This window comes from Triplophysa rosa, linkage group LG7, assembly GCF_024868665.1.
Source record: "Triplophysa rosa linkage group LG7, Trosa_1v2, whole genome shotgun sequence".
NCBI lineage: Eukaryota > Metazoa > Chordata > Actinopteri > Cypriniformes > Nemacheilidae > Triplophysa > Triplophysa rosa.
In genome coordinates, this window is record NC_079896.1 from 23,782,756 (window position 1) to 23,805,013 (window position 22,258).

The window sequence follows — 22,258 nt, forward strand, 5'->3', positions numbered from 1 at the left end:
CAATTGTTTGCTCGTTTATTATATAGCTACTTTCAGAAACAATAGCAATAAATGGTGATTCATTCCTGCGATCTCCCCCACTCTCTCTCTCTCTCTCTCTCTCTCTCTCTCTCTCTCTCTCTCTCTCTCTCTCTCTTTATTCGTTTTTCTCACTCCCACGATGTTTTTGACGTATGTATGTATGTATATATATTAGTCGGTGAATTAAACTTCACGTGTCTAATGGCAAGTGCGTCATCAACAGTGAGTCTGAGCCTGAAGAAACACTGGTGGATATTATTCGCGTGGGAATCGCACTTGAATACAGAACAAGTGAATTTTGGAGATTGTGCTCTCGGTGTCAGGATTAAAAGCTGAATCGGTGCTGGATGGATTTTTATTTTATTTTCCACTCTTCTGATGTTCTGATGTCAAGTGTCTCGCAGCCAAATCAAACAATTCTGCGTGTGTCGTGCTTTTCTGGATTTTACTGAGACCAGGAACACCTGTGACTTCGTAAGGTAAGCTCTCTTCCTCATTCGTAAACCATCAGTGTTTTATTTATGCAATTCTTGCAAAATACAACTGTTTCAAAGATAATTTTGAACAGCATTTCTTTTGAATATTTAATGGCAACAAAATGCACTTAAAGCACCTATTTTCGGCATTTTACTTGAGAAGGTCTGATAAATTAATGATTTTACCTGGTCTAAAAACACGAGGTAATTTAACACATGAGCAGTGCAATGATTTGTTTTCCATATTTCACCAACTCAGTGATTGATGTGCATTATTTCAAGATATTTAAAAATCATCTTAATTGAGAAATCAATAAGTCGTTTGCTCAGTCTTTTCTTTTTTTTTATTTGACAAGAATCAGTCAAATGGGTTGAGCTTCTGACCTTCTAAAGACATTTGAAAAAGAAACATTATTTATCATAAAGTCAATAATCGAAATTTCACCTTCATAAAGATTATTTCTGTCCCGTTCTCGTCGCCTTCGCTATATATTCTATAGGTGAAGCGAACAGATTCTTCATTTCGTCCTTTTAAATGGCCAGATTTAAAGACCTCGTTACAGAGCCAATTAAGTCTGACTTCACGGTCTGGTGCGCGCTGGGGGCCGGGTTGCGTCTGGAGAGTATAGAACCGGACCGTCATCCAATATATCAAATTAGCCTATAGGTCGGACAATTTTTTAAAGCTATGCCTAAAAATATAGTGGAGCTATAGCTCTTTTTCCTTAAAAGCATTTTGCTATTTTCTCTCCGTTTTGATGTGCTGTAATGTGCGCCGTTTTATCAGAGAGCGCATTTCTAAACATGACAGGACACACGGAGCGCATGGCGCAAGACAAATTGTCCTTGTGACGGCGAGTGAATTACTGCCATTTCACAAAGGATATCACAGAAGAATTGGATTGGTGAAATTAGGCTTCTCTTTTTATAAGCATGATATAAAAACCAACCTTTCTATGACAACCAAATCTGCTTTGTGCCATTGCCTTGTTTTGTCCTAATTCCAAATATTTTTTCATGCAGTGTGAGATTATTTCTTCCGTCTGAAAGCTGAATTTACTGTCAGAGAAAAGCAGTGAGCTGTCTCTACCGGACTGATGGCGTCTTCCGTACCTTCGTCCTCGGCTGGTGATATGGACCCAAACACGGCTAATTTACGACAACCTGCCACAAGTAGGTCTTCCCCGGATAAAGCGTTTTTCACTTGGCTTATTTACTCCGTGGGGTGGCGATGTTCATCACTGCCTAAGAAAAAAAAACACACAGCACCGTGTGAAATGTCTATTAGCTGACAAATCACCCACCAACAGCTTGACAGACAAACGTGGATGCTCAGTTTGTGATGGAATCCACCATATAGGCCTACCGTAACAAATATTAGACAGACAGACAGACAGACAGACAGACGATAGATAGATAGATAGATAGATAGATAGATAGATAGATAGATAGATAGATAGATAGATAGATAGATAGATAGATAGATAGATAGATAGATAGATAGATAGATAGATAGATAGATAGATAGATAGATAGATAGATAGATAGATAGATAGATAGATAGATTATTATAAATTATGTAGTTTTTGTTCACACAAGTCGAGTTTACAAATGAGGACAACATAGCTATATAAACTGGTTTTGAAATTAGATTTTCAAATAAGAATCTTTCTGTCTATAAGAATAGCTATTATTCTGTCTGTATATTCTGTATTAATTATGGCCCCAACCTAACAATGGTCGTCCATTTTTCAACGTTTTACGAGAGCTTAAATAACCCCAATCACGCGTAATCATCTGCTCTCAACACACAGACCTCAATAGCGTAATTACAAAAATTACCCGCCATCACGGTCCAATTCCCAGTTTTCCTTTGTAAATATGTAAAAAAAATGCTGGCCATAGTCAAAATTTAAATATGCATAAAATATACAGGCCTGCTTTGGTTTATTTGATTGAATGCATATTAAAATACGTAGCCTAATATTTTAAAATCATAAAACAATGTAATGCTCACAAATAATAAAACCACCCTTATGGATATTGCTTTTGGGGCCAAAGTCATAGGCCAAAATGTACAATATACATTTTGATGTTTTGTTTCGATTTTGTGCGTCTGTGTGTGCGCGTGTTTGGCCATTATCTCCCTGCCAAGCTCTATCTCACGCTCACTGACCTGAGGGGGCTCTCGCTGTCATTGCTTCGTCCTGACAGCGGGCGCCCGGGGCAGAGAGCGCTAGATCGGCCCCCAGACAACCACCCAACCCAGTGGACGACACAAATACACTCCAAACAATTAATAATCATATTGATTGCGATTCTTTTTTATTTCTCTCAAGCTGTCTCTCGTGCACGCATGTTTAAAATAAGAATCTATTCAATTGCTCTCCTGCATGTCTGCACCATAAATACGGTGCATATTTTTGTCAAGCAATACAGCAATATTGTAGCCTAAATAAAATCGTTAATGACATAAAAGCATTGTTGAATGTTGTTGCTTTTGATTTTTTCTTTTTTTAATTGTTTTCAATTCAAAATAATTATTTCATTTTTGTTTTAATATTTATGTCTGCATCTGTCTGGTCAATATACAGGAGGTCATTCATGTATTCTGCAGTTGTACATTCTCAATGACGGCTGGCAAGTCAAACATGCGTTTCACTCAATTAATTTCTGCCCGCGCCCGAGACCTCATTTCATGCCCGCTTATTTTAAACCGCCTCTTTGCCGGATGTGTGCCACCATCTATTTACTGCCTGCCTCTCTGATAGTCTCTATTGACTGCTTGATAAAAATGACCCCCTTTTGAACAACCCGAAATACACACAAGACGACAGACGCACATCCGGTAAAGAGCAAATTCTGCAAATTGCGCATATCCATTGTCCTTTGCGTCAATGCATGGTGACCCTCCATTTCGCGCTTTCTCAGGCACATCTTCACCCATATAGCTTAAACCAAAAGATATAATCGGATGTTGAGCTCTCCCAAACATCTCGTTTTAGCCTGTGACGCGTGGTACGGGGTTGCACACGGATGCACGAGGAAACTGGGCATGAAGATATGTGGTAAGTTCTGGACATGTTCTCTTCATATAATGTATGCCAACATCATTTCGGTCCCAAAAGAAGGCAGGGGGTCACTTGGGGTGCCAAGACGCATTGCACCTTTACGTGTGCTGTTGTTGCTCTTTTGACCCATGTGTGAAAACATTTATTCCTACAGTAGCCTGTATACAAACAAATAGAGAGGAAGAGACTGTCATTGCGCGTTTCCGTCACATTAAAGGTCAGTCAGTTATCTACCCCGCAGGCCTCATGTGAACAGGGTCTTAGTCTTTTGTTTTCTATTCTATCACTTCTTGTTCGGTCTCATCATCATTTATTGAACAAACCCAAGAGACAAAAGTACAGAAATCTTACAGCCAGGTGCCCGAGAGAAGAACTTTGTGTGCTAGGGAGCGTAACATTTTATATTGGTTCTTACAGAGAAAAGAAAAATAGGCTATAGTGACTGTGAATCTGCGTCTGACTGGATATATTCTCTGCACGGTCAGTTAGTAACGTTTTCCTAACTGCATTTGGTGTACAGTGAAATCCTATAAATCAGCAGAAAGGGGGCTGCTTGTATAGCTCTCTTGTCTATTAGTTTCCTTGTGGGTGGTTCTCCGTCTTTCTCAACTTGTCTTTTTACGCATCGCTGCTTTTTATAGTCTGCTAAAAGATGTGAGGTGGATTTGGGTGTTTTAATATCATGATGACGTCTGGGAGGGTGTGGCTTATAGAGGGGGCTTTTGTCAGTTTCATAACATTTTATCCCAGGGCACAAGGACAAATTGCCCTTGTTTAACTCTTTGCAGTCTATATTAGCTTCTAAAAAACGATGCGCTTGTTTTTGCAAAATGACGTTACATTCCGTTTGAGGCAAATGAATAATGGACTAATACACGACAGAACTGACAGAACAACACATGGAATGAAAAAACATCTGGAATGAACAAAAATTGTTGAAGTGTATCCACCTCTCAGTTGTCTGAATTTTAGATGGATTGCCTCGATTAAAAAAGATACAAGTATCTGGAGAATCTCTATGCGTAAAATGACATTTAAATAACAGGTGGATGGGCAATATAAGATAAATTACAATATGGATAACGTGCCCTCGCCTGATACGCAAAAGCAAGCACCTTTATGCTGAATCCTTTATTCGCTTTAATATTAATAATACCAATAATAATAAATATTATTATTATTTACGATTATCTGTTTAGGTTTACTTATTGAGGAAGAATAAGCTTTTTTGAAATTGAGCGGAATACAATTACCAAAACGAAATTAATGCGTAAATCTAGTATTTAAATCATGGACAGCTCGAGTAAAGTCATATGGGTAACTGTATTCAATATTTAAGCTCATGGTATATACCAAACATCCTTTTACACAATTTTGTAAATCGTATTTAAAATAAGAAACTCATTCAGTGTTCTGTGAACTGATCTAAGTATTTGGTCTTTACTGTGATAGAAAACAGAAAAATCCATTTTGATATAGCCGCAATAAAATCATGTAGGCCATTGATGTTCAGCCCATCGCTAAAGATTTACGGCATCGAATAGTCATTAGCTCTTATCAGAACCGAGACTGAATGTGAGAGATGGGCTGCTGGCAGAAAGAGGGGGTATTAAACACTCTTCTCAGTGCGTCTGTTTTTTGTGATAATATTGTGTGATAGTCTTGCTCAAGAGGGGAGATAACCACCATGCAAAGATGAACAGGGTCCTATGAGCAAAAAGACGGGTGCCTCACGTTATACACCGAGAAATATTTTTGGTAATCGTTTTAGTCATCTGTGCAATTATCAGACCCATATATCACAACAAATCTCATTAAATAAAATGTATCAAAATAATTAACTTACAAAGAAGTATAAATAAAATACATATGATTTATTAATTAAAGTGTTATATGCAATTTATTCAGTTCATGTTGTGTGTATCCAGTTAGAATGACGTTTTGCGCATCTTTTCAAGCTTCGTCTTTATTGCTTTTTTCCTTAACGCCTGGGTCTCTTCCAGTAATGTTTTTTTCTAAACTTCTTTGTCAATGCTCATGTAAGTCGCTCCAGTAAAACACCCTCAATAGATCGCAGCTTCAGTTTATTGAATGTGCCCGTCGGCAGCTAATGACATGGAGCCATTTAAGCACTCAAGCGGAATCTGTGAGGGAGGGGACGGGTGGACCTCATCTCAATCATCAGTGTTTTGTGAACCAAAAAAAACGCTACACATCCTCTGATGTCATGACCACAGTGAACCTTATCCAATCCATAAATAGCACTGTGCCACTAAATACTCTGGGATCACCCTAAGTATCAGAGTCCAGACTGCTAGTTAGTTGATCGAAGATAGGCTAAGTATTCAGCATCACGGTTGAGGATGTTTTGCTATTCTTCCCCGTGTTGTAATGATGCAGGTTTCCTGCAGAAGAACAACAGTTTGGATGAGAAGAATCGTTTGGTGGGCGCCTTCAAGGAGAGCTCGAAGAACCAGCTGTCGTGTGACAACAGTGAGCACTTCAGACACACAGAGACAGATTTCTCCAACCTGTTCGCTCGGGGTGAGATTATAATATTGTTTATGGTTTTTAAATCATTAAAACCATTAAATTAGATTTAATACTATAATGTAAAATAATTGTATGTTTATGTTTAAAAAGAAGAACTCTGAATTTAATGTTAAAAATATGTTTTAATAAATTGTCAAAAAGTTGCTTATATTTCATGTAAATTGCTAGATAGTTGAAATAGTTGAAATATACGTTGTTGTGTCATACATTATTCAAAACCTTTAAACATTGAAGAAAATTATTGTGTGACATTTTAAGAACTTTCAAGAAATATTTATATAATATATAAAACCATTCAATGTCACTGCTTATATTTGAGTATACTAGTTTCTGCAAGATTCTGCAAGACATCTGAAAGATTGTGTCTCAAGAAACGTTTAGAAAATTTAAGAAAGGACTCCCACTGCTCACAAAATCTGTGATGAAACATAAAGAAAAATCGTATGTGTAATTCCAGATTTACTGCCTGCTAAAAATGGAGAGGAACCCACAATCCAGTTTCTCCTGGAGGTGGTGGACATCCTCACAAATTATGTGCGCAAGACCTTTGACAGATCCACAAAAGTGCTGGATTTCCATCACCCTCACCAGCTTCTGGAGGGAATGGAGGGCTTCAATCTGGAGCTATCTGATCAACCAGAATCTCTGGAGCAGATCCTAGTGGACTGCAGAGACACGCTCAAATATGGAGTGAGAACAGGTACATTTACAAATGTTTTTACTAGTATACCCAACAAAAGATGATGATATTAAAAAAATATTATTTAAGAAAAAACAATCAACGAATTTCGAATTTTAGAGAAAGCAAGCATTTGTGCAATTTGGAATGCTTAACTCAAACTGTTAGATTTGATCGTTTCTAATTAACAAATGAATGTTGAATTTTCAATATTAATCCACATATTTATGTTTTTTTTCTTTGTAAATGGCCAATTTTAGATATTAGGCTAATTTTTATATATGTTTATTGTCAGAAAAAGCTGAAATAATATTGTCAAAAAGCTTAAATGATTCCATATAAATCTTGACAGTAACTTTTTTACTTTTAAAAAAGCTAGACAATTTAACTACATCATGTCCTTGTGAAATCCTCTCTCAGGTCATCCTAGGTTTTTTAATCAACTTTCCTCTGGTCTGGATATCATTGGTCTTGCTGGAGAGTGGCTTACATCTACAGCCAACACTAACATGTGAGTCAAACGATTCTCCCCTCCTCTCGGTGGTCTCTGTGGGGCCACTGAAAAACAATATCGTCTGGGTTATGTATGCAAGTATTTCCGTTGCTCTGAGGTTATGTAAAGTGTTTGTTTGAATGCTATTGCCAGAGGCCCTGTCTTTGTCAACCTTGTATCGAGTGATACGACGGGATGGTGTAACCACTGCACTGGCCCTCCAGGCGTGTGAGATTGCATATTGATTAGCCAATAGAGTTAGACCTTTCACTGCTGATATAAAAAGCAATTGGGAATGTGCTGTTCCATTGGACATCTCTGTCCGATGACTCATTGGCGCGGATCTCAGTAAAAAGGCGGTTTGCAAAGAAATGACAGTTTAGACTGCACTGAGATACATCACGTTTAAAATGATACCATGTTAACGGTTACACTACAGAAAGCACATACATAAAGACTGGGGTTAGTTGTCACTCATCTAGGGTGCCTTTAAAGTGATAGTTCACCCAAAAATGAAACTTCTGTCATTGACTCACCTTCTTGTCATTTCAAACCTGTATGGCTTTCTTTTTTCTGAAGAACACAAACAAAGATATTTTGAAGAACGTGTTCGGTTACCAACATTCTTTAAAATATCTTCTTTTGTGTTCTGCAGAAGAAAGAAAGTCAAACAGGTTTAAAATGACAAGAGGATGAGTAAATAATGACAGAATTTTCATTTTTAAATTTAAAACACAAGACCTTTAATGAAATAGTAAAAATTAAGAAGGAAATATACAAGAGATCAAATCATTGCTTTAACACACAGAAACTATGCATTGTGTAAAATTCCAAATTCAAAACACATGTGACAACATGCCCCAATCTTACTTTTATTATAAAAGCATTTATCCTGATCTGTAGGTTAAAGTTAAGCCTTATTTTGTGGTTGACACTTGCTTTAATATCTCAGTCTGAATTAAATGTTTACCCAAGATTATAGGATATTAGAATTTTAGAGTTCGCAATTTAGTTTCTGAACTAAACATACAAAACCGCTAGAGAAAATGTATTTAATTTGCCTCAAAAACTGATACTTTCTGTCTCCTACTCTTACAGTATAACAACAGATCCAGCTAATGGGTTTTTTTCATAAACCTCACGATGCTGCTTTAAATTGTGTTATGACTGAGCCAGTGTTGCACCGAGGAGTCTTACAACACTAAAGCACAAAATGGACTTGTACCTAATCTATTTAACAGCCCATTGATTGTGCCTGACTGTGGGCTGGTAGCAAGTCTGTGCCAGCTGGGACCAGCCAGTCGGAGTGTCTGTCCCCGTGGGCCATTCAGTCTGGCCATTGCGTTTTACCCCCAGAGGCCATTTTGATCTCCAAGGACCGAGCACTTCATTACAGCCGTCTTTCTTAATATAAATAGAGAGACTCTTATAATAGAAGTCACTAAGGATGAAAAAAGCTTGTTAAATAGCCATAACTATGAACAATGGCTTCTGGCAATAGGGAATTACTTTGATTAATGTCCTCTTAAACTAATTCTCGCCACATACAGAGCAAGATAGTGAGAAACATAACAGAGCATAAAATAATGGCCCGGTAGCATATTTAAACACTTTACATTTTCTATAGTATTACATACAGTAAATGTAAATAATAACCTTTCCTTTTGAAATGTGCAATACGATTACATTTGATGATATGATGTACAATTTCATTTGTAGATTTTAGAACTGTTTTCAATCTGCTTTCATTCCAGTGATGTTAGGCTTAGCAGTGGGACGATATTATTAACTTTTTTCTAATGGTTATGTTTTTTATGAAATCATACAGATTTGCCACCTCATAAAATAAATTCCAGCTAGATAAGGTTGACCTTTCGAAGCTGTGCTGTTCTTTCATAACGTCCATTTCAAATAGACTGCTTTCTAAAACACTCTTTTGGCTTCACATGTATCCTTTGAAACAATCCCAGAATGCATCGCAACAAGTGCAGCAAAAATAAACTCATGATGGTGAAGGAATATTCAGTTCACCCAAAAATTTACCCGCCCTCTTTTCATTTCAAACCTGTATGACTTTCTTTCTTCTGCAGAACACAAACGAAGATATTTTAAAGAATGTTGGTAACCGAACAGAAGCGGCACCCATTCAGTTCTACTGTATGGACACAAAACCAAAGTCAATGGGTGCTGTCGCTGTTCGGTTACCAACATTCTTCAAAATATCTTCTTTTGTGTTCTGCCGAAGAAAAAAGTGATTTTAACAAAATACACATTTATTTTTAGTGCTTTGTTACTGATTTATGTTAGAAACTTGAGGTTCTGTTTCAGTTGTGTTTCATGATGTGACCTTAGAAGTCAGGGTAGCAGATAGCAAGTCACCTCACTAGCGTTCGGCCTAAAATGATTTTTTTTAACTTGTGGCATTTGCTTCAGATGTTAGCGCTGCTGTGTGATTTTTTAAACACAGTTTACATACAGATCGACCGCCAGTGCTACTGACATTTAAAATGTCAGAAGGTGATGGATGGTGTGAAGCACCAGCTTTGATTTTTTATATTAAACTTGAGTTTTGCCCTTTCCTCATATCCAGTTCATGTAAAAATCACTAAAATCACTATATTTATATCTAGAGGTGATGGAGCCATGATGTTGACTTCCAACACTAACAGCACTGTGAGATGCTGAAAGAAGTTGAGATGTCTTGATCCACCATTTTAGATGGATTGCTTGTTGCAGTCCATTCTGGGACAGGTTTCTCTATGAAGCAAAAGAAGAAGAATTTGCTCAAAAGAAGGTATATTAGAAGACAGAATAAATAAGTGGCCTATTGAAACAGCATGACAGGAGCATGTCTAAAAACGTTTTCAGGCAACATAGCATGGTTGATTAGCATTCCACTCTCTCGCAAAAGCATTTTTAGCCCTTCAGAATCTCACGCTATGCTTTTCCATCACCCACACGTCCTGTCATCTCCCTGCTGCAGGGGTAAAGCTGTTCCATCCACCTCCCACCGCTCGCTGCCCTCATTCTGAAGGATTTCACCTGCTAGGCTGGAGAACTTTTCATTTCTTCACTGCTGAGAGCACCGCTTTTGGCTTTTCAACCTCACGCTCTATAGGAAGGGCTTTCTGGCAAGATTGAGGGTAGTGTCTTAGTGTCTGTGATTCAGTGAATCAACGAGCTGCGAACGTTGCTTATTCTGTCATTATTCACCGTGACTAATTCAGACCCATTATTTCCCATCAGCAGTGACACACACTGACCCTTAGCTAATGGACTGATGCGCACACATGCAGAATTACCCCCACACCCTTAAAATAACTCCACGTAAAACATATATTTTCAACTTTATCGAGAAAATGTGAGGGTCGCTAGTCTGTGCAAAAAACTGCTACGTTGAGGCAATAGCCTATGTTTTTTGTGGCTGGTTGCCAAGGTGTTGCTAGAGTGTTCTCAGAGTTTGTCATGCATTGCTATTACGTTGTTAGGAGGTTCTGAGTGGTTGCTATGGTGTTCTAGTTGGTTCCTACAACATTTTTGGGGTGTTTTGAGCATATTTACATGTATGCCTTTGTCAGACCCTGTAATCCAAAATGATGAGGAGGTTCACACAGAAATTTTTCCATTCAGCTGCACTACTTTTCCATAGTTTTTCTATGTAAACATGCGCAGAGGTGTTTGACCGCCGCGTTTTAAAAACGCCATGTCAAGCTGAAGACTATCAACTTTTACGCGCAGCGCAGCTACACAGCTGTGGACCAATCAGAAGACCCCAAAGGAGGGGTAGCAAGTTGGCATGCCAATTTCTGTGCACAAAAGCGCGTCTGGAGACTCTCGCGTTCTGGGTTGCGCTTTTTAAAACCATGACCACAATGACGCGTTCTATGTGTACGGCCCCTAGCATTCGTGATTTTTTTATATTTGTACATCATTTCTAAATATGACTTATGCTTACCACACATAAATTTCAAATTCATAACGTTACTGTGAATATATAAACAATCCCAACGTGTAGACCGCTGCCCCAGAACACATTATTCAGGCTGGTATTAAATTTCCTGTTATTTTCTTCCATCTGTTCCATCAGGATCAAACATGCGATTTATCAAATTCAACATATGTTCAGCTAAAATCACGGGTTTGCCACGTTATTGATGATTCTCGGTTATTTCACTGTCTTAAATCTTTGTTCTTCTTTTGTGACGGAGCTGAACAATGAGTCTGCCCGAGGCTGTTCTCTGTCCTAGTTGCGTTTCATCACTTACTCAATCACTTCGGTCCATCCTTTCTCCGAACGAGATGGGTTTGTGTTGAAGCGCGCTCTTATCTCGTCTGCACAGCTGTTCTCTCATTTGTGTGCTGTCTGTCTCCCATCAGGCTCAACTCGTCCATTTGGACGGACAGATAGTTATCAGAGCATCGACTCCCTTCATTAAAATAACCCGAGATGAGCTCCTATCTGGCCCATCGCAGGCGTCTTTTAATTAGTGAAATTCAAAACGGCCGAGGGGGACAAAATTGAACTCTCACGTGTGTCATTTTTTTGAGTACTACCATCGTTCTGATTTCAAGTAGTCGATAAGCAGGTTTATTTTAATGTGCCATGAATATGTCCAGAACACCCCAAAATCTAGAAAAATTCAAAAGGTATATATTTTATTTGTGCAAAAAAAATGTATTAACAAAAAAAAAAACGTTTTTATTGTGCCATTATTATTATGACACTGTACAAAATTCAACACAGTATGTGACTGAAAAAACAACAGTGTATTCTCAAGTGTTTATACATTATGGGAATATGATAAAATATCGAACTGCAATTGCTTATTAGAATAAATAATGTTATCGAATAGTAATCGAATAAGAATCACCATTAAAACTGTAAATGACTAAAACCTTAAGAGTAAATTATTCTGACAGCATACATTGCAGAAATTAAAATATTTTATTATAATGTTATAATGTGCTCAATTGTCATAGAATTCATGTCACGATGCTAAAATTCTTTAAAATGGGTGAAATGTGACCTGAACTTGCTCTTGGCAGATTTTGTGAGACTGACCCATCATCTCAGGCGCTGAAATGATCTTTAAAACCTGGTTATGAAATCTTTTTTTTTAGATTGTTCAATAGTTTCTGATGACATAACATCAACACAGATTTAAGCATTTTACACATTTGCGACTTACTGAATGTGTTCCTCTTGCAGGTTCACGTATGAGATCGCGCCTGTGTTTGTCCTGATGGAGCAGTTGACCCTCAAGAAGATGAGAGAGATCATCGGCTGGCCTGTTGGTGACGGTGATGGACTTTTCTCACCAGGTAAACCGATCTATCTACAACCAAACAGAGGAAACGAGAAACTCACAAATAGACTGAAAACTGAATTTAAAGGACATTCTCGTGTATCTAGTGATTTATATATTGAATATATGTAATAAGATATTGATAAAATATTAAGTATTTTTAACATAGTATATTGCTGGGAAAAGCTGCTGTCTGTGGTGCTGAAAACCAACCCAATGTAATTTTCTCAACCATCTACAGGGGGCGCCATATCGAACATGTACAGCGTGATGGTTGCCAGGTATAAGTATTTCCCAGAAGTGAAAACAAAGGGGATGTCTGCTGCACCAAGACTGGTGCTTTTCACATCTGAACATGTAAGTATTGAACCAGTAAGCTGTGCATCTCATGTACAATAGAACAAAAACATAGTATTTGTCTCCCTCTAGAGGTCAGATTTTTTCTTAGTAAAATCAGCTGTTAATATTATTCATTTTATTTTAATTTACCTACAATTATTATCATTAACTATATATTTAATTCCATAAAAGCTTATCTGTGTAGTTGATTGAGAAACGCTCTTGCTTTTTTATAGAGTCATTATTCGATCAAAAAAGCGGGAGCTGTATTGGGCTTTGGCAAAGAAAACGTCATCCTTCTGAAGACAGATGATAGGTATTATCACAATACTGTTTCTATTACTTACATATTAGCTGTAAATAAGGGGGTAAAACGGTTGACTAAACATTGCTTCATAGCTTATATGTTTATTAGTGTTTTAAGTCCTTCCCTCTTATTGGATGTTTTGTTTCAGGGGGCGTGTCATACCAGCAGACTTCGAGGCCAAAATCATTGACGCCAAACAGAAGGTTAGTGTGCACACTAACCATACCCCCTTAGGCTGCACTACCCTGTATGTGTAATATAGTCAGTACTCAAGAATGAGTGTGTATGCGTATCTTGAGTGAATGTGGCAAACATTGTTTCAAGTCATTTAAATTGTGTATTTTAAGGGTTACGTGCCACTGTTTGTGAATGCGACGGCTGGTACCACAGTCTACGGGGCGTTTGATCCCATCAACGACATCGCTGACATCTGTGAGAAATACAACCTGTGGCTACATGTGGATGTGAGTTTAATTTGACTTTATCTCTCGTCGCATAGTGATTTATGAGTACATCATTTTGTGCTTTCAAAATAATTGAAAAAGTACGTTGGTATATAATTAATGGACCATTGAAGAAATAAATCCGGCAATCAATGAAACATGTGTTTGCATGACTCCAGGGTGCCTGGGGTGGATCACTGTTGATGTCTAGAAAACACCGTCACAAGTTAAGCGGCATTGAAAGGTATGCAAAATAACACTGAAAACACAAAATCAACTGAGGACAGGCCTTATCCTTAACTTTCCACTGCTTAACCTTGTTTTAATATTAAAACATCTCCTATAAAAGTAGGAATCTCTCATTTTATGTCTTTGTATCGTTAAGGCAAATAAACGCACCTGTATTTGTTAGTCACTTTGGATAAATGTAAACAGTTTACTAAACAAATAACAGTCAAATTTCTCCGTTTCAGGGCAAACTCAGTCACATGGAACCCTCATAAGATGATGGGTGTACCATTGCAATGTTCAGCCATTCTGGTCAGAGAGAAGGTAAGAAAGCACCCACGTTACATTTCAGTCAAATGGCTTTGTGTGTGGTTCTGTTAGTCAAGCATGACGTTTTACATAAGATCAAACAATACATTACAAAACTCTGCCGCTGGTTACAGGGTATTCTGCAGGGCTGCAACTCTATGTGCGCTGGATACCTCTTCCAACCAGACAAACAGTACGACATCAATTATGACACAGGAGACAAGGCCATCCAGTGTGGCAGACATGTGGACATCTTCAAATTCTGGCTCATGTGGAAGGCCAAGGTGGGATATGTGGTTTGGTATTTCTGACTAAAGTAGTACAGATTTTTATTCTACACAAATAATTTGCATTTCTGGTCCATTTGCACCATGCAGGGCACAATCGGGTTCGAGCAGCACATTGACAGATGTCTGGAGCTCTCTGAATATCTTTACAACAAAATCAAGAACCGGGAGGGATATGAAATGGTCTTTGAGGGCCAGGTTTGTATTTGGAACATATTCACAGACTGAGAGAACTCAGTTCTTAATAGTGTTTGAAACTGTTTTTGTTCTCTTTGCTTTTCTTTTTCTTTAGCCCCAGCATACAAACGTCTGCTTTTGGTATATTCCACCGAGCATACGTGGCATGCCAGACGGAGATGAACGAAGAGAGAAGCTACACAAGGTCTCACAGATTAATCTTTTTGTTTGGGGGGGGGGGACTCTGTAAAATATGCACGTATGTTTGTCTTTGCTAACAATCGGTCGCAGGTCTGAACAAACTGGAATGACTTTGTTTCTCCTCATTTTATAAACAATTTCATCTACAGGATTATGCTTAAACGCCTGAAATATTTTTTTTAAGATAAATTGTGTGAATGGAGGCTAATTTTAGTGATTTTTATTATTAACAAACCAGATTCTTTAAATGTAATAAGTTTATTTTCAATACTGTTAGTTAAGTATACATATGGAGCCTAATCACGAAAAAGTGTGGACATTTTTCACAATGAGATTTGAACACTAAATCCACCACAAACCCTCCCAGCTTCTTAGACATCTCAACCACAACTACACTCCCTCCCCTATAGGTGGCGCCAAAGATCAAAGCGATGATGATGGAGTGTGGAACAACCATGGTAGGATACCAGCCACAGGGTGACAGAGTCAACTTTTTCCGAATGGTCGTCTCCAACCATGCAGCCACCAAATCTGACATCGATTTCCTCATTGATGAGATTGAAAGGCTGGGTAACGACCTGTGAGAGCGCCGCTCTGCTGGGTGGAGGCCGCAATACACGCACCATGTACTGCCCAGGCGTGGTGCATCTACGCATCCACTCAAAGGGACAGAGTTTGCGTCATGCACGTTTAATGTTTCAACATTGTGTTGTGATCCAATACATTCCGTCCTCTCTATATTATTAGATTTCAAACTAGCAGCAGCCTCTATAGATACGCAGTCATCTTACAGCGTAGTTGAACTCCATTGGGATCGTACTCTGATTTGTGTAACAGTCGGTGCTTCTGTTTGTACATACAATGTAAAGACAAGTAAGACGCAACACCCTTTTATCAAAGCTCAAACCCCTTTTTGTGTAGTAGTGGGGTCTGTGTGTAACCAGTGACTGTAATACAATCTGTATTTGAGTGTTGTGTTCCTATAAACTTACCTTGTAGTAGGTCATGTAAAGCGTTTACTGGGCACCTTTGTGAGGTGAAACATAAGTATTCCATTTTCAGTTCTACTGATGTAAGTATATAAACAAAGAAATGTATTTATTTATATTGTGACCTGAGCAGAGTATTTTTTCCATTTGTAACGTTTCTTCACTTGTATTTTAAGAAAAAATATATAATCAAATAAGTTTAGAGTAACATTTATGGTCCAGTGGTGTACTTGTGAGCCAAAGACAAAACTAGTGCCATACGTTTTACAATACGCTCAATACTCTTTGAAATAAGCAAGCATATAAAATATAGTAATCTACAGTATACACATTTATATATAATATAATTATAACGTAAATGTTTGTTGTTCAGGCCCTTGACTCTGTGCAATCAGTGTGTCAGTGTTATAATGTTATTGTGTGTATCTTCGACTGAATGTTACAAGCAATCCTATCAATTATATGTTAGTTACAGTACTGGATATTTACTACCGATTATTGATATTCTACTCAGGCGCCTATAGCGATTATTCAACTGTAAATAGAGTTAAAAAAGGAAACAGTGAAAGAAAATGCATAAAGCAAAAAGCACAAACTTAGAAGGAAGGCTGGATGTCCTCAGGATGCTGAAAGACTGTGTTAATATAAACATTTATTAATGGTTTATTGATATTTCACTGCTGTGAGTCTTTTGAACATGTGAAAGATGACTGTTTATTCGATCTCGTCTTTGTTCAAAGTGTTTTTGACGACTATTACCTGCACAATATTTTTTCCTCTATTGTTGTGAATTGTTGACAGTATATGTTGAATGTGAGGAGGCCGGTCTGGGCTCCTCAACTAGGCTGGCACTTTAAAATGCAATCGCAATATATATAAATGATTACTTACATCTGTACAGTGCACAATAATATCTATTAAAGTATGAATAGTAAAGAATGTTCTGTTAGTCGTCCTTTCAAGATGTAAATTATAAACTGGAATATATTATATATCTTATTATATATGTTATTTTAATGCTCAAAATAAACAATAATATCATTCTGTATTTGTTTGTGCGTTATTTCATTCCACTGAAATATAAATATGATTGAAATATTAAAATGAAATCATAAGATAATGAAAATGAAAATTGTGTCATTATTTACACGCCCTCTTGTCATTTCATGCCTGTATGACTTTCTTTTGCAAAACACAAAATAAGATATTTTGAAAAATGTTGGTAACAGAAAACCGTTGGTTCCGATGACTTGCATTGGTTTTGTGTCCATACAATAGAAGTCCATGGGGACCATTTTTGGTTTTCCAACATTTGTCAAAATATCTTCTTTTGTGTTATTCACAGGTTTAAAATGACAACAGGGTGAGTCAATGGTGACAGAATTTTAATTTAGAAGGTGAACTATTCCTTTAATGCCTTTTTCTGTTCAACAATTTACCTGCCACAGGGAGGCAGCACCTTCACATTGATAAGAAAATCGAACTCTTTCACGTTGCTTTTTCGGACCATTACATTTTCTCCCTCTAGGTGGCGCCTACCCGCTGAGAGAAAGCCGATGTGTTTGGGAAATTTCTGAAAAGAATAAAATTATACGCGTTTAATTATTTTAATTTTAACTTCACATTTAAATGAAAAATGCATCCCCAGCTACCTTATAAAATATTAAATAACCGTAAAAATCCAAAAAAATCTTAATCATACATGAAAAGTGTCAGATATCACATGTCTAGCTGCAGCTTTAATAGTCTTAATAAAAAATATTCTGAATTATGGCGCTTTTAAACATTTTTTATACGTAGTTTAAACATGACAGTTATTACTGAGGTCCACTGTTCTTGACTAATTATAAATAACTACCGGGTCATTTAACCGCGCCCCCGCGTGTTATGTTTATGCCATTCAACCTACAAAGCACTTCGTTCCCATGCATTGTACATACCAGTGACTTTCCTAATAAACCACAGCTTTATCCGATTTATGAAATGATAACAGAATGATACATCCGTGTGTAACGCTGTTTGAACAACTCCAGTGCTGCTCACCTGTGCGCCACATAAGCACGAACGCTCTTCCTGCACTGCCACGTCATTCACACACACAGCCCTTGCGCATCCGAGCAAGTGATACTCGCTCGCGCTCTCTGTCCCAGAAAACCGGCTGGTAAAGAGTAGCGTTAAAAGAATACAGGCGACATTCTTTCCGGTGACACAGAAACGAAGCGGGGAATATGGGGGGTTCGCAGAGCGTGGAAATTCCCGGAGGAGGCTCGGAGGGCTATCATGTTCTGAGAGTGAGTGTAGTCTGCCGGTCTGTTTCTTTCAACCATACGGTGGCTCGCGAGTGTCTGGCGTTGGAGAGTTCAAATCGAGGCCGGGGATGGTAGTGCGGCCTGCTAACGGTGGCTAACTGCTAGGGCTGAAGCTCTGCTATAAAATGCAAAGGGGTTTTTATGCGTTGACGTTGATTAATATGACAAGCTATTTTTTTCAAACGCACGTGTACAATTGTTATTTCTTCTTTGTTATATCTTATTGACGCTACACATCAATGGCTATACTGTACTGATGTTCATCTTTAATGAATGGTTGTAACTTTGAGTTTCAACAGCTTGCCGTATTTCAAATGTATTATGAGAATAAACAGTGTGCCTTTTTAATATTGCTCACGTAGATGCACGACAGCATTTACAACGGTTTAGTTTTAACTTTAACACGATTTATGATGCCATAGTCAAGATGATGTAGAAACCTGGTGTTTATTTGTTGTGTTAGATTTGAATGTGATTTGACTGATATCTCTCTCATGCAGGTGCAAGAGAATTCTCCTGGACACAGAGCAGGTCTAGAGCCCTTCTTTGACTTCATTGTGTCCATTAACAACACCAGACTGGTAGGTTTATTGTGTATGTGTTGCATGATCAGTCCTTATCTCATTAATAACAAAGCAGTTGTTAAAAGAACAGTATGCCCAAACATGAAAATTCTCTTATGCATATGAAAAATCCCATATACGTTGGTTTTGTTTCATCAGCTGAACACAGAGATTTGCAAAAATATATATATCACTTTAGATACATATAGGTCTCAAAATGTTGACCCCCAAAAAGCATATCCATATATCATAATAGTAATCCAGCTTTCTTCAGTGGGTTCATATCTGTCTTCTGAAGCATTTTTATTTTACCTGTGATTGCACACGAGTTGCATTCTCTGTTTATGCAACAAAAATATCTTGATGTTCTATCCTGTATGCTTTCAACATTCCCACTTATAAATAACCCCGTAATAATATCTACTTTGATGCAAACAGTCTAACACAATCTTTGCCAGTTATACTGATGTCCTACTTGGTGCACTTGCATATTTCACAATGGGTTTTTTTTGGTTTCTTATTAAGAACAAGGATAATGACACATTGAAAGACATACTAAAGGCAAGTGTTGAAAAGCCGGTGAAGATGCTGGTGTACAGCAGCAAGACCCTTGAGCTGCGGGAGGCCACCGTTACCCCTAGCAACATGTGGGGGGGGCAGGGCTTACTGGGGGTCAGCATCCGTTTTTGTAGCTTTGAAGGAGCTAATGAAAACGTCTGGCATGTTTTGGTGAGTAACTTTTACAGCGCACACTATAGGGTGGAGTGCCGATGAATGAAAAAATAGTAATACTTATGAATAACAAGTTTTACTTAAGCTCAGTCCCCTAACATCCAGTCTCAGATGCTATACATTGAGATTAGGGATTGTGTTTGCAGGGCGTGTTCTTGCAAAACAGGTCAGTCTAGCAATGAAAGATGGATGGCAAGAACCTGCTCTAATTTCTTGACTTATGATTGGTCTGTTTAACAGGAAGTGGAGTCAAATTCTCCAGCAGCGTTAGCGGGTTTAAGACCACACACTGACTACATCATTGGAGCAGATACTGTTATGAACGAGGTAATTCGCACATTCTGAAAAGTTTTTCCTTGTTTCTTATTATTGCTTTATAGTTCTGAATTGTTTGATTTACTGTTCGTGTGTATATTTTCTTCTCTCTCTGCAGTCAGAAGATTTATTCTCATTAATAGAAACGCATGAGAGCAAAGGACTGAAGCTCTACGTCTACAACACAGACACTGATAACTGCAGAGAAGTGGTCATCACTCCCAATACTGCCTGGGGTGGAGAGGGCAGGTGTGTGTCAACATTTCTGTCTGGTTTGTTTTTACACTAATGTTTCACACTGATGTTTGGACAATTATTCATCTCTGTTCAGTCTCGGCTGTGGTATTGGCTACGGTTACCTGCACAGAATCCCGACTCGGCCCTTTGAAGAAGGCAAGAAAATTTTCTTCCCTGGACACACCCATAGTGAGCCTGTCAGCCCCCTGAAAGATGGTTTCACGGAGGTCAGTACATTTGTGTGTTTCAAGTATTGACCTTTTTATTCTAAATCTAACTTTTGTTGATCTTTCCATTCAGGTTCAGCTGTCTGCAGTAACTCCGCCCCCTGTGGTACAACCCAAGCCCTTGGGGCTTGAGGACAGTTTGTCTGGTCTGTCACTCAGCTCAGCCCCGCCTCAAATCCCCAGCGAGCTCCACACAGGTGTGAAACCATCCAATGATATATTTGGTGTTATTTATATTTTTTAAGATTAACACATTGATGTTTATGTTTTGGGTTAGGTGTTCCTACAGTCCCCCTGCTGCCCACTCACATGACCCCAGGATTGAGTTCTCTTTCCTCTGTTACCCCCTCCACCACCCTACCAGGTGCAGAGCATACACTTTTCTCCATCTCTGTTTTTTATTGCATTCATGGTCTTATTGTACATCATTTGTCCACACAGGTTGTTTCAAAGATAAAGAGATACTCTTTAAACTCCTTATCTATACAGTGTGGGCTAGCGTCCTGCATTAATATTTCAGTATTTAAAGATGTCATGTTACATAAGTGTAAAGCTACCAGTGGTGTTGAGCTTATTGTTTAAAGATGAAGTAGATTTATAACATTTGTGTTTCCAGGTTTTATGCCCTTACCGTCCGGCCTTCCTCCCCTGCCAAACCTCCCCAATCTCCCGAATCTCAATATGCCATTACCTGACCTTAGCGCTGTATCATTAGCTGGATTCACTGGGTTACCTCCAACTACAGCAGGTACACACACACACAGATGTGGTCACATGACCAGCAGTCTAGGACAGCAATGCTTTAACCACCAGCATTAACTCCACTTTTAAGCATATTCTAATAAAGAACCGCCCACTTAGAATATAGTAATAATAATACGATCTTTTTCTGTAGGTTTACCACCTTTCCCTGCTCTGAACCTGCCTGGCATTTCCCCTCTGCCCATGCCCACCGTTCTGCCCTCAACGCTGCCCAGCATGCCAGGGGTCACGCTGCCATCTACCCTGGCCCCCTCTGACCTCATTCCACCCACTTCCTTAGCGACGGCGCAGACTCCTGCACTAATACTGGATACCACGCCCAACCCCGCAGTCAAAGACACGCCTTCAGCAATGTCTGTTGCCATGGAGACCATCCCACAGCAGATGACGGCCGTAGATTCCTCGTAACGATCGTGCCGCGGCCAGGGGCGTCCCTCTGTATCTCTAATGTATTTATTCAGTACAAAAATATTCCAGTGCGCTAACACACACGCAGTTCTGCTGAGAGGCGCTAGAGGGTACTGAGTGATGGACAGATATTAAATATTATAAAAAATAAGATGGCAGGTGTGACTAGGAAACAGAGCGCATGCATGTCCAAGTGTGGTGTCTCTTCAGACGCTGTGCTTTCTTATGCTTTTTCTTTCTGTATATCCTGTAATCAACTTTGAAATGTTAGTATAGCATTCCTTGTAATTACCAATTGCTATGTGATTTTACTGTCTTCTTTCTTTGCACATTTATTTCACATGCTCGGTTTTTCCACGAACACGCTCTCTGCGTGGTCAGATCAGGCCCGTTTTGCTCACACACGGTAAAATAGATCCATCGAGATGGATGGAAACGGATGTGCTGCAGGGCTGAATGTGCTTGTGCAGTTTGAAGATTGTGAAGGAATTTCTCATTCAAACACACAAGCAATAAACTACCAAGTTTTACACTCAGCGTTTCTTTGAGTCACTTTGAATGTTTGTTGATGTGGATTTATTTTTGCTTTTAATGTGGAGTTGGAGGGTTGACTGATGTGTATTTTAAATGGTGAATTGAAAGACTAGAGCGCTGGAGGGTAAATTACAGTATTCAACTCTACCTAAAAGTGTATTACAATTATTTATGTTTTAAATGCGTTAAAAATATTCTGGAGAATTTAAAATTGGGCATCTAACCCTTTTACATATGGAATCCCAATTCTGCCAAAATGAAAAATAAATACAAAAATAAATTTGGGAAGAAA

At 38.5% G+C, this 22,258-nt stretch overlaps 2 protein-coding genes across 3 annotated transcripts; both read left to right on the forward strand.

Annotated features, from left to right (window-relative positions):
- The first annotated feature begins 171 nt into the window (after positions 1-171).
- Positions 172-16,925, forward strand: gad1b (glutamate decarboxylase 1b). Of its 2 annotated transcripts, XM_057338312.1 has the most exons (17): positions 173-500; positions 1,521-1,670; positions 3,503-3,565; positions 5,969-6,112; positions 6,579-6,821; positions 7,221-7,311; positions 12,503-12,615; positions 12,841-12,956; positions 13,175-13,254; positions 13,394-13,448; positions 13,593-13,709; positions 13,868-13,932; positions 14,162-14,240; positions 14,360-14,509; positions 14,603-14,710; positions 14,805-14,894; positions 15,301-16,925. In XM_057338312.1, exons 2-17 carry the CDS (start codon positions 1,595-1,597, stop codon positions 15,472-15,474), a joined length of 1,764 nt encoding a protein of 587 aa, XP_057194295.1. In that variant the 5' UTR covers positions 173-500; positions 1,521-1,594; the 3' UTR covers positions 15,475-16,925. The 2 variants fall into 2 exon arrangements, with proteins under 2 accessions (XP_057194296.1, XP_057194295.1); XM_057338313.1 differs by lacking the exon at positions 3,503-3,565 and having other exon boundaries at positions 172-500.
- Positions 16,926-17,949: 1,024 nt separating this feature from the next.
- gorasp2 (golgi reassembly stacking protein 2) lies at positions 17,950-21,985 on the forward strand. Its single transcript, XM_057337614.1, has 10 exons — positions 17,950-18,170; positions 18,689-18,769; positions 19,277-19,480; positions 19,724-19,810; positions 19,917-20,047; positions 20,130-20,262; positions 20,336-20,459; positions 20,540-20,626; positions 20,879-21,010; positions 21,158-21,985. Exons 1-10 carry the CDS (start codon positions 18,108-18,110, stop codon positions 21,430-21,432), a joined length of 1,317 nt encoding a protein of 438 aa, XP_057193597.1. The 5' UTR covers positions 17,950-18,107; the 3' UTR covers positions 21,433-21,985.
- Positions 21,986-22,258: the final 273 nt, after the last annotated feature.

Excerpts from the sequence above, each read along its gene's own strand:
- gad1b (XM_057338312.1), top strand. The coding sequence starts at position 1,595 with ATGGCGTCTTCCGTACCTTCGTCCTCGGCTGGTGATATGGACCCAAAC. Across the intron at positions 13,449-13,592 it reads TCATTGACGCCAAACAGAAG|GGTTACGTGCCACTGTTTGT; the intron begins GTTAGTGTGCAC and ends GTGTATTTTAAG. Across the intron at positions 14,510-14,602 it reads GGCTCATGTGGAAGGCCAAG|GGCACAATCGGGTTCGAGCA; the intron begins GTGGGATATGTG and ends TGCACCATGCAG.
- gorasp2 (XM_057337614.1), top strand. The coding sequence starts at position 18,108 with ATGGGGGGTTCGCAGAGCGTGGAAATTCCCGGAGGAGGCTCGGAGGGC. Across the intron at positions 20,263-20,335 it reads TGAAAGATGGTTTCACGGAG|GTTCAGCTGTCTGCAGTAAC; the intron begins GTCAGTACATTT and ends CTTTCCATTCAG. Across the intron at positions 20,627-20,878 it reads CCCCTCCACCACCCTACCAG|GTTTTATGCCCTTACCGTCC; the intron begins GTGCAGAGCATA and ends TTGTGTTTCCAG.